Genomic DNA, 10,793 nt, shown 5'->3' on the forward strand with positions numbered 1-10,793 from the left:
GGCGGGCGCCGGGCGCGGTGGCCCGGCGCGGAGGGGGAGCCCCCGAGGGGCGGTGGGCGGTCGGCGCCGCGCTGAGCGCCCCGCTCCCGCAGGTGCTCCTGGCCGCCGCCGTGTGCACGAAGGCCGGCAAGGCCATCGTGTCGCGGCAGTTCGTGGAGATGACCCGCACGCGCATCGAGGGGCTGCTGGCCGCCTTCCCCAAGCTCATGAACACCGGCAAGCAGCACACCTTCGTGGAGACGGAGAGCGTGCGCTACGTGTACCAGCCCATGGAGAAGCTCTACATGGTGCTCATCACCACCAAGAACAGCAACATCCTCGAGGACCTGGAAACGCTGCGGCTCTTCTCGCGCGTGGTAAGCGCGGGCAGGATGTTCCCCGGTGCGATGCGCTCCCAGGGCGGCGCCTCTCCGCAGCGCCCAGCGCTCCGCATGCGGGACATCGCTGCACCGCTTTTGAAGCACACGTAGGAAATCCGTGGTCGGGCTGTCAGTGCTGAGAGTGCAGGCAGGGTGCCGCAGCAAAGCTGCCGTGAAAGGCCCGCTGGAGGCTTCAGAGAGCGCCTGCCCTCCTTCCAAAGGGGTCACTGCACGGCTGATGCTGCTTCCGAGACGCTCCCCGGCAGCAGGTGGTGGCCGTTGTCTTTCCCTTGGGAGCCCCTTTCTGCCCTACACAGCCAGGGCCCCTTGGGAAGGTGTGCTGCTCTGCACTGCTGGTGCGTGTGGCTCTCTGAGTGTTCCTGCGCTGCAGAACGAAGCCGTCGGCTAAATGTTTGGAGCTAGGAAAAGCAACGTGAGCAACGTTGCCTAAGCTCTGCGTGTAGTTTATCACCAAGAGGGAGGAACGTGCGGGAGGATGTGCTGAGCCCGTCTCGTGGGGCATCCCGCACGGGCGTGGGGTGCCGGGCAGCACCGGGCGGGCTCCACCACGCTAGGCTGCTGTGCAGCTCCCACCCCACCTCTCTCCCTGCCAGATCCCCGAGTATTGCCGAGCTCTGGAGGAGAACGAGATCTCCGAGCACTGCTTTGACCTGATATTCGCCTTTGATGAAATCGTGGCGCTGGGCTACCGCGAGAACGTGAACCTGGCGCAGATCCGGACCTTCACCGAGATGGACTCGCACGAGGAGAAAGTGTTCCGAGCAGTGCGAGAGGTGAGGGGGATGACGTGCACGGGGGTCTGCGCTCTGGGAAACGCGGCCCGTGGGCACGCGTGCTCTCCCCTTTCTGTGTTACTGGTGGGGCCGTGAGCGGAGCTTGCTCTTCCCTGAGCCCAAGGAGCCCCTTTCTCGGCCTTCCGTGCGCGCTGGGTGTCAGGGCAAGTCCGCTTCGTTGGAGCTGCTGCATGGTGCAGACCAGGATCCCAAAGCGCTCTCGCCCTTTTCTCTTCCCCTTCAGACCCAGGAGCGCGAGGCAAAAGCTGAGATGCGGCGCAAAGCGAAGGAGCTGCAGCAGGCCAGGCGGGATGCCGAGAGGCAGGGCAAAAAAGCGCCGGGCTTCGGCGGCTTTGGCAGCTCGGCTGTGTCCGGCGGCCCCACCGCGGCCATGATCACGGAGACCATCATTGAAACAGAGAAGCCCAAAGTGGCGCCTGCGCCTGCCAGGTGTGTGCAGCGTGGAGCCCGCGCGGGCTGCAGCCTGCGCCCGAGGCTGAGCTTCCCCCGTCCCCACCGAGAGGCTCCTTTCTTGTCTCGTCTTGTCTGTCTACGACCCGGGGGCCCTCAAAGAGTGGGCACGCCTGGGAGCGCCACGCTGAGGTCCCCTGCGCCCTCTGCGGCGCTGGGATCTGCCGCCGCTCAGCCTGGTGGCGCTGGGCTTTGGGGGCCAGGGGCTTTCTTCTCCCTGCTCCTGCAGAGAGCAGCCAGCTCCGCGATCGCAGCTTCTCCCTGCGGATCCAGGGGAGGCTCCTGCCCCTTGGTGCTGCGTGTGCTGACCTCGAGGCCCCAGTGTGGCTGCACGCTGCGTTCTCAGGACCACTGTGGCGTAACTCCATGGCAGCCTCTTGTCCTACCCCCGAGGCCTCCCGTGATAGACTTCCCTGCCCCGAGGAAGGCTGTGGGGGTGGACCTGCCCTGGGAATGGACGAGGGCTGACGTGTCTGCTGCCGTAGCCTCACTTGGAGGCACTTGTGCCTGTTGCTCTTCAGGCCCTCAGGTCCTAGCAAAGCTCTGAAACTTGGCGCGAAAGGCAAGGAGGTGGACAACTTTGTGGACAAGCTGAAATCCGAAGGGGAACATATCATGACCTCCGTCGGCAAGCGCTCCACGGAAGCTGCCAAAGTTCTCGCTCCTCCCGTCAACATGGAGAGGTGGGTATCACGCGCACTTGGGTCGGAAAGCGCCGTGCCCGGAGCGCTCCGTACGATCCCAGCGGTACGGCGAGAGCTGTCGGGTTCCCTCCTCGGCTGCAGAACGGGTTGTCTGTCGTTAAGCTCCTGTGCGGTGCTCTCCCTTGTTAAAAGGCAGCAGACAAAAGTCTTAGCAAGCACAGCAAAAAGAAAAGGAAAAGGGCAAGGCAGATCACTCCTTTGATTAAGCGGTGCTTCAGTTGAAGTGGGATGTGCATCTGCTGTTTAGCCGAGGTTGGAGATTTTCCCTTGCTTTTTGGACTGTTGCTCTTTCCCCGTAGGTCCCCTTCAGATAAGCTTACATAGTTGCCATTTTTTCTCTTCCTCAGGCGCACAGACTTCCTGTTTACTTGTGTTGCAGGACACAGGCAGTCATAGTTTGTGTCCCGTGCAGCCCTTGAGACCCTTTGACTGCCTTTTGCCGTGAGGGAAGCTGCTGCTCGTTGAAGGCGCAGGCGGTGAAGTGCATGGCAGGATGCTGTGTCCCTGCTGGTCCGGCCTGCTGTCCCTTGCAGACTTGTGTCACTAGATCTGTGTGCCCCCAAGTTGGCCTCCCGTGCCTGCCGAACACTAGCCTAGCCAGGCAGTGAGCGGGGCGCTTCACATACTGCTCTTTCTCTGTCTAGTGTGCACATGAAGATAGAAGAAAAAATCTCCCTGACCTGTGGCCGCGATGGAGGGTTGCAGAATATGGAGCTGCATGGCATGATCGTGCTGCACATCTCCGATGAAAAGTTTGCCCGGATTCGCCTGCATGTGGAAAACGAAGACAAGAGGGGCGTGCAGTTACAGGTAAGGCCTCTCTGGTGCCCCTGCTGCCGAGCAGGATTTGCTGCTCCCCGGGGCAAAGTAGGGCAAGAAGCTCAGTGTATTTCACCCTGCCACGCTCATGTCCGAGCCTTCTCAGCAACTGCCCTGAAAACGCCAGCAGTCTCTCCCGTAAACGGAGGGCCAGCTCGTGCTCACGAGGCCAAAGTTCACTTGGAAGATCCCGTCTTGTGCTTGTCTCGAGAGCTTCAGCGCCTTATCTTTGCGCTCATGCACGTTGGCGCTCTGCCTGACTTCTCTTGGACTTTGCGGCACCCTGGCGTGCGCCTTGATGCTGCGCTGAGCCTGAGAGCTTTGGCTGCGCAGCAGGAGCGCTGCCGTTAACTTACTGTGCTGGCTGAGGCCGCACAGTTATCTGTTGTTATCTGAAAAGCTGTCTCCTTGCTGGCCACTTGTGACCCGCCGTTGCTGTGAGTATCAAAAGCACTGGCCAGAGCTGGAGCCTCCGGTTACCGTTAGTGCCGTAAGCTCTGCAGAATCCTAGGCAGATGCTCTTCCCTTCCGCCCTTCGTCCTTCCGCGGCTTTATTGTGCTCTGCCCGTCCCGCTGCTGCCTCCTCCTTCAGGCCCAGCTCTGCTCTGTGCCGGGCTGGCCACAGCTGGCCTGTTGAGAAGGTGGTGGGGTCCTTATCAGCTTGTGTCATAAGCAAGTTCTGAGCAGGACTCGCACACGTGCTGCTTCGAGGGGAGATAAAATCAAGCCCAGTGTTGACTCTTGCCTTTCCTGGGTAACTCGACCTTTCATTAGCAGAAATCCTTTGCTTTTAAGAAGCTGCTCGTATGTAATGCAGTGACTTAAATGCAGCTTGGCCACCAGCATTTGGGTTATCCTTTTCCATGGAGTCTGTGGACAGAAGGGCAGTTTTTGAGCTTTCGGGATGCGCTTCGACGTAGCGTGAGGAAGAACACTTCAGGTTTTAAGAGTTGTTAGGGTGGTTCTGTAAGCATCGGCCCTGCCCTTCCCTTGCTTAGAGTGTCTGGCCTGAATTCCCGCAGTGTCGGATGATTCCTGTCATGGATTGGTGTTTTCAGGAGAGGACTGAGGTCGATAAGGCATAGGGGATGCCATAGGGCCCCTGAGCGGGGAGCGCCAAAGAGGGACGTGTCCTGAACGGGAGCGCTGGCGCCCTGTGGGCCCTCCCGCTAACGTTGCTGCAGTGACCGACGCTGCGCGGGTGCCCGTTCCCGTTTCAGACGCACCCAAACGTGGACAAGAAGCTCTTCACGGCGGAATCGCAGATTGGGTTGAAGAACCCCGAGAAGTCTTTCCCTCTTAACAGCGATGTGGGCGTGCTCAAGTGGCGGTTGCAGACCACCGAGGAGTCCTTCATCCCGCTGACCAGTGAGTTGGACTGCGTGTGGCCTCTTGGCAGCCCCGGGTCCCCTGCCTGTCCCCTGCCTGCAGCAGCCTCTGGGCCGTGAGGCTCCGCGAGACTGCCGGCACGCGCCTCCCAAGGTGTTTCTGCTGAGACCAGTGTCCTGCTCCCGCACGGGCATCTTTTCCTCGTCGTCTGCCTCGCTCACAAACGCCACGTGGCTTCAGCTGCTCTTCTTGTCTCCTCAGTTAACTGCTGGCCGTCGGAAAGTGGGAACAGTTGTGACGTCAACATTGAGTATGAGCTGCAAGAGGAGAGCCTAGAGCTGAATGATGTGATCATCACGATCCCCTTGCCGTGAGTAGCGTTGCACGTACGGACAGAGCGTCCCCCTGCCTGGCCCGTAGCTGTGGCTGCTCCCCTCGCTCCAGGCACGTGAGCTCGTGTGGCTCCCTCTCGCCCGCTCTAGGTCTGGTGTCGGGGCCCCGGTGATCGGGGAGATCGATGGCGAGTATCGCCACGACAGCCGGAGGAACCTCCTCGAGTGGTGCCTGCCAGTGATCGATGCCAAAAACAAGAGTGGCAGCCTGGAGTTCAGCATAGCCGGGCAGCCCAACGACTTCTTCCCGGTGCAAGTCTCCTTCGTCTCCAAAAAGAACTATTGCAACATACAGGTAGGGCCGCTGCCCGCGCGGGACTTGCTGTTAGAGCTCTGTGCGCTGCGGGCACTCGCAGCACTTGCTCTCTCCTGCTGTTAATGCTGAGGAGAGCTGCCCTTTGCCACCCAGGCAACCTTGGTGGCATCTGCTTGCCACCAACACTGCTACCTCCTCCATAGCTCCCGAGTGCTGCTAACGTCAGTGCGGGCTGCTTTAATGAGACAGCTTCCCGGGAACGCAGACCTTCCCTGTGGCACGGACCCCTTCTGCAAGGCAGAGGGCTCCCCTTAGCCGTGTGCCCGTCTCTGGGTGGATTAGGAGGTTCTGCTGGACTGCGGCGCTCTCCACGCGCTGACCTCTGTGTGTTGTCTCCACAGGTTACCAAAGTGACCCAGGTAGAGGGGAACAGTCCTGTACGGTTTTCCACTGAGACCACCTTCCTGGTGGACAAGTACGAAATCCTGTAGTGACAGCTGTGGGCAATCGCAAAGGAAATTTTTAAATTAAAAAAAAAATAAAAGAGGCCGAAGTTTATTCTGAATGTCTGGAACGCCGCAGCCCTCTCTGCTAAGACTTGTGGCTCCGTCCGCCATCGGCAGCGTTCCTGCCTCACAGACATTTGCGGCAGAGTATTGACAGGAGCACGGGGGGAAAGGCTGCACATTTCTTTGGCAGATTCTCACTGGCCAGCAGAAAAGGGAGCTCTCCGCGGACGACCCGGCTGCGACGCTTGCCCTTCTCCTCGCACGAAGCCGCCCGGAGCTCGGTCCCAGAGCATCCCAGACATCATCATTCTCATCCCTTTCTAGGCCTCACACACCCTTCTCTTGTTGGTGCTGCCATTTGATTTCTCCTCTGCCTTCAACTTGTGTTTCTGTGGATGAAAGCAGGCATTGGGATAACGTGCACGAGGGCATTCTGCTTCACTGGACCCTTCCGTCTGGCAGGAGGGGAACAGGTTGGCTCTGATTCCCAAGGTGGGCGTGTGGCAGGAGTGTGGGGCGGCAGGGAGTCCCGGCTGCCCTGCTCGCTCCCCATGCCTCTCTGCCACCCTTGGTTGCCCCTTGGGCCCTGCCGTGCTGCGTGGACCTGGGTTTGAGTTCACTGGGGTGTGTGGGGTGCATCGAGGGGCCCTGGAGGCAGCGGAGGTGGCACCGCTGCCCCTCTGGTTGTGGCCGCGAGGGAAGGGGCACCGAGCAGCAGGGCAGGCTTTGCTGCCGGGGGCAGGTCTCAAAAGGGGCTTCGTTCATCCAGAACCGTGTGCGTATCCTGAGTCGAGCCGCCCGTGCTGCTCGGGGAGGTGAGGCCCTCTGCGTGCCGCTGGGTGTGGGGACCGGTCTGTTCCCCTGCCTGCAAGTTGTGCTAGGAGCTGCCTGGAACGAGTGTCTTCTCTCATCCCTGTGCCCTGGAGGAGGAGGGAAGGGGTAGTTTCCCGAACATGTGCTGGGCTGGCCTGACCTCCGCGGAGGCTGAAGGGCTCCTGCGCCGGCTGCTTTCCCGGCAGGGCCGGCCCGTCCGCCCGCCCCGCGGCTCTCGGCGGGACTCCGCGTGCGGAGCCGCCGTAGCCCCGCGGCCACTGCCGCTGCTGCTCCCTCCTCACAAGCCCCACAGCCGCGTCCTGCCCCGGCAAGAGCCCGTGCTCGGGGACAGCTCCCGGGACCATCTGCCAAAGAAGTGAGCAGCCTCCCCCCGGTAGCAGCGCGCGGCGGCGAGGGGACGAAGCCCTGCAGCTGCCCTGGCAGGGAAGGCAGCGACCCTGCTCTGTAGCGAGGTAGGCGATGAACCCCATAACTCACCTGTGTTCGAGAGTTGCTTGTCTGTATGATTTTAAATCGGAGTCGAGGTTAGTTCCAACATCTGAGGAGCATTTTTTCTTAAATTTCAAGGGTGTTAACTAAAAAAGAAAAAAAGAAACACAGTTTTTGTAACCCTGTACAATAATGGCCTAGGGAATAGGACACATTCCAGTGTATACAAGACTACAAATTCTTTAATCAAATAAAGAGTATTATAAAAGGAAACTGGCTGTAATTCCTCTCACTTGCCTTGCTTTCCCAGCGTACTTGCCCTAGACGACACGGGAGATGGTCTCAGACCGGCACAGAAGAGGTGAGGATTAGATGAGCACAATGTCAGGCTTGTTGCCCCTAAAAACAAGCTTGCCTAAGAATCGTGTGCAGGATTCATTCTCCTGCAATCGCCTCGGAGCTGCCCGAGACAAGCATCTGAATGGGCTCTTGTGCTGCTACGTTTGCCTGAGCTCTGCTGCCTTGTGCTGCCTGGATTTTAAATGCAGCGCTGGGGCCAGAAGTAGCACATTCGAAATACGAGAAAACGGGGAGGGTTTTCACGTTCACGTTAGGCACCTTGTGGGGTTTCTGTTTGTTTTGCGGTGTTTTCCTCGGCAGCGCTGCGCGTACCAGAGCCAGCCGGGGTAGTGCTCGGAGCCCCACGCAGCTCGGAGCAGGAATTCTTGGCACCTTGCTGCGTGAGGGGCTGTGTCAGCTCCTGGGAGCCCCAACGTGGGCTGGGCTTCGTGTTCAGAAGGAGCAGGCAGCGAAACGGAAAGCAGCCCTGGAGCGAGCGGAGAGGTGAGCACTGCGGGTGCCGCTGTCGCGGGCGCTGCAGCGGGCCGGGAGCGGCACGGGGCCGCGAGCAGGACCGCGAGCGGCGCCCCGAGTGCATGGGGACGTGCGGAAACACCGGGGTGCCCTGGTGCCCGCACGGCGCAGCAGCAGCCGTGTCCCCATACAGAGCAGTGTGCAGGGCAGTGACCCGCGGGACGGTGCTCTGGGGCTGCCTGTCCTCCAGTGACACCACGCAACTGGAGTCGCTTCAGGGCGCAGCGGGCGACTGGAGCCGTGGGAAAGGGCAGAGCGGCGGGAGTGGCCGCTCTTGCCTCCACACATGATGGGGCGTCTGCCTGGGCCAGCCAGGCTGGGGTGTCTGCAGCCTGGGGGATGAGAAGGAGCCCAGGGAGGCCCCTCAGGCCCCGCTACAGGAGCACCGGCCTGGGGCAGGGCTGCGGCTCCAGCTTGCGCTAGGGCATCACAAGCTGTGTCCTGCCCTGCAGCGCTGTCGCTGGCCGGGAGCCACTGCCACGGGGAGCCGTGCTGGGCAGCAGTGATGGGGTGCGTGGGGCCGGCCGGGCACGGGGATGCCGCGGGGCCGGGGCTCCTGCCCGTGCCCCAGCAGAGCCCCCGCGGCGGCCGCAGCTGCAGGCGCCCCCAGCCCTGAGCTCAGCGGGTGCGGCCGGGATTCCTGCGCTCCCGCGGGCCTCGCGCAGCCTCCTGGCCGCCGTGTTGCTGGCGTGTTGTGTCTCCGCAGCAACGCGGCCCACGGCGCGGCCGCCCCCACTGCCGGCGCGATGGGACCGCGCGGCAGGATGGCGGGGGCGGCTGCGCCTTGGGAAATGCGGCCGCGGGATGGGGAATCCCGCTGCCTCCCCACGTCCCCGCGGGCAGGAAGCAGTGTGGGGCAGCCGGGACCCCCGACCCTCCGCTCCCCCCTCCTCGCGGCCGGGCACCAGCGGCGCCTGCCTCTCCCAGGCGCTCCGGGGCCGGAGGCTGTGGGAAGGGGCAGCGGCTCTGAGCGCGCAGGCAGCTGGGCTCCTGCGCGCAGCCAAGTTGGCCACCGGCCCGCGTGGATGTGCAACGCGCTCCGTTACTCGCCCACGCAGTCTCCTCCCATGACTCATCCCGACGGCAGGGAGGGACGAACAAACCGGCACTTGGTGGCCCCGCGTGCCCGGCCCCTGCTCCGTTCAGCGCGCGTGGGCTGCTCGCGCCCGGGCAGGGCCAGCCCAGCAGGCTCCGCATTGAGAGGCTGCCCCAGGGATGCAGCTGGGTGGCAGCAGCTGTGTCCTCTGCATGGGCTGTCCCCGGGAGCACAGCCCCTGCGCGTGACCCGGCCCCGCGTCGCCCAGGTGAGGCCTGGCTACCCGGCAGAAGAAAGGGCTTTTTGTCGCTCCCGCTCCTCCTCGGCGCCTGCGGGAGGGGGTCCGGCAGGGCTGCACGCCCGGGGCAGCGGGGGCCCTTTGCTATTTTGCGCTCCGTGAGCCCGACCTCTTGGCATTTGCTGCAGCCGCCTCTCCCCGGCGGGAACAAGTCGGGCGTTCTGCTGCCCGGCCGAGAAGAAAGGCCGCCTTGTCCCGCGCGGAGGTGGGGCGCCGGCGCCGCGGCCCTCGCCGCATTCCTGCTGCTGCCGCGCAAGGGGCCGCATGGCGCCGAGGTGAGCGCGCTGCTGGGCACTGGGCATTGCTGCCCCTGCAGGGGCTGCACGTCGGGCACCTCGGCGGGACGGGGCACCCACACCCTGGGGCTGGATATGCTGGGAAGGGGTTAACACCGCTCAGGATCCCACCTTGGCCCCGCTCCCTTCCGATGCGGGAGCCCGGCCCCTCGGCGCCTTTCCTCCTTCCCGTGCAGCGGCCGCGGGGCCTCGGCGCAGGCGAAGGGGCGCAGGGCCTGCTTGGCGGTGCCGGCGGGCGCGCGGGGACATGGGCACGGTGCCACGCAGGCTGCCGCTCTGTGGCCAGCCCGGCACCAGGCGACAGGTAAGGGTGACGTGAGGGGCTGCATGGAGCTGCGGGGTCTGGGAGCCTCTGCGCTGCCCCTGCCCATCAGGAAGGTGCCGAGCATCCTGCGCCGCTAAGCACAGCCGCTCCCAGCCGTGATCCCCGGGAGCTCCGGGTGTGGGGCGGCCGGCACCGCTCCTATGGAGCAGAGCAGAGCGGATGCCTGGGCTGTGTCCCAGCCCTGCAGCCGGCCCTGCTGTTTTCCAGCGCTTCATTTTTTCCGCAGTGTGTAATAGCTGCCCGTTCGCCCCCGCTCCCTCTCAGCCGGGCGCTGCGGGACAGTCCCTCGTCGTGGTCCGGGGTCTGCGTCACCCCAGGGTGCCGTCACAGGGGCCAAGTCCTGTCCAGAGCGGCATTGCCGGGAGCCGCTCCCTGTGGAGCGCGCGGCGCTGCCAGCTGCCCAGGACAGCACCTTGTCTGGGGTGCAGCCCCCGCACGGGGCAGCCTCTCTCCCAGGGCGCCAGGGAAGGGTTAAGCGCGGACGCCCGGTCTGGCGGAAGGGAGGGACACGGGCGCAGACGGTAAAATTAGTAACCCCGGAGCGTCCCGGCTGCCAAGGCGCAACAAGTGGCCTGAGCGCCGCGCGCAGGAAGTTGCTGGCTCGCGGCATCGCTTCCCTCCCCAGGCTGCTGTGCTTATGCTGCGGGGCCAGGCAGCGGTGTGGCAGCCCCCGTGGCACACGGGCACGCGGTCCTGCGGCACAGGCGAGTGGCAGGAGGCCCGAGTGGGTGCGCATGGGTGGCCCTGCTCTGCTGGGAGCTGCTCTCAGCAGCGCGTGCAGGGTGCCGGGAAGCTCCTGGGTCGGCAGGGCACCACACGGAGCCCTGCTGTGCTCAGGACAGCCCTGGGAGAGGCGCCGGCCTGGATGGGTGTTGGGCTGGGCAGGTTTGCAAGGCGGATGCTCAGGCTGCGAGGGCCAGAAGGTCTTGGCACGTGTGTCGCTCGGTGTCACCCATCCTGTTTGTGGCAGCCCCCAGCAAGCCCCTCTCTGACGTCCTCTCTCCCCGCAGCAGCTGCCCCTGCTGAAGAGCACCACGCGTGTGCACGTGGGCACCATGGATGCATCGAG

General features: G+C 63.5%; 2 protein-coding genes across 2 annotated transcripts in view; one reads left to right on the top strand and one right to left on the bottom strand.

Annotated features, from left to right (window-relative positions):
* IFT46 (intraflagellar transport 46) overlaps positions 1 to 136 on the bottom strand; it is a 4,156-nt gene extending 4,020 nt beyond the window's left edge. Inside the window, exon 1 of the mRNA XM_026040305.1 lies at positions 59 to 136. Within this exon, the coding sequence (XP_025896090.1) occupies positions 59 to 136 (78 nt within the window). The remainder of the gene's footprint in view (positions 1 to 58) is intronic.
* On the top strand, positions 66 to 6,837 carry ARCN1 (archain 1). Its single transcript, XM_026040276.1, has 9 exons — positions 66 to 356; positions 974 to 1,153; positions 1,398 to 1,603; positions 2,146 to 2,307; positions 2,973 to 3,138; positions 4,368 to 4,515; positions 4,738 to 4,846; positions 4,959 to 5,163; positions 5,526 to 6,837. Exons 1-9 carry the CDS (start codon positions 159 to 161, stop codon positions 5,613 to 5,615), a joined length of 1,464 nt encoding a protein of 487 aa, XP_025896061.1. The 5' UTR covers positions 66 to 158; the 3' UTR covers positions 5,616 to 6,837.
* Positions 6,838 to 10,793: the final 3,956 nt, after the last annotated feature.

This window comes from Nothoprocta perdicaria, unplaced genomic scaffold, assembly GCF_003342845.1.
Source record: "Nothoprocta perdicaria isolate Ctin4 unplaced genomic scaffold, notPer1 scaffold_252, whole genome shotgun sequence".
Taxonomy (NCBI): domain Eukaryota; kingdom Metazoa; phylum Chordata; class Aves; order Tinamiformes; family Tinamidae; genus Nothoprocta; species Nothoprocta perdicaria.

Coding starts and splice junctions, on each gene's coding strand:
- ARCN1 (XM_026040276.1), top strand. CDS start 159: ATGACCCGCACGCGCATCGAGGGGCTGCTGGCCGCCTTCCCCAAGCTC. Junction 3,139..4,367: donor AGAGGGGCGTGCAGTTACAG/GTAAGGCCTCTC, acceptor TTCCCGTTTCAG/ACGCACCCAAACGTGGACAA. Junction 4,847..4,958: donor ATCATCACGATCCCCTTGCC/GTGAGTAGCGTT, acceptor CGCCCGCTCTAG/GTCTGGTGTCGGGGCCCCGG.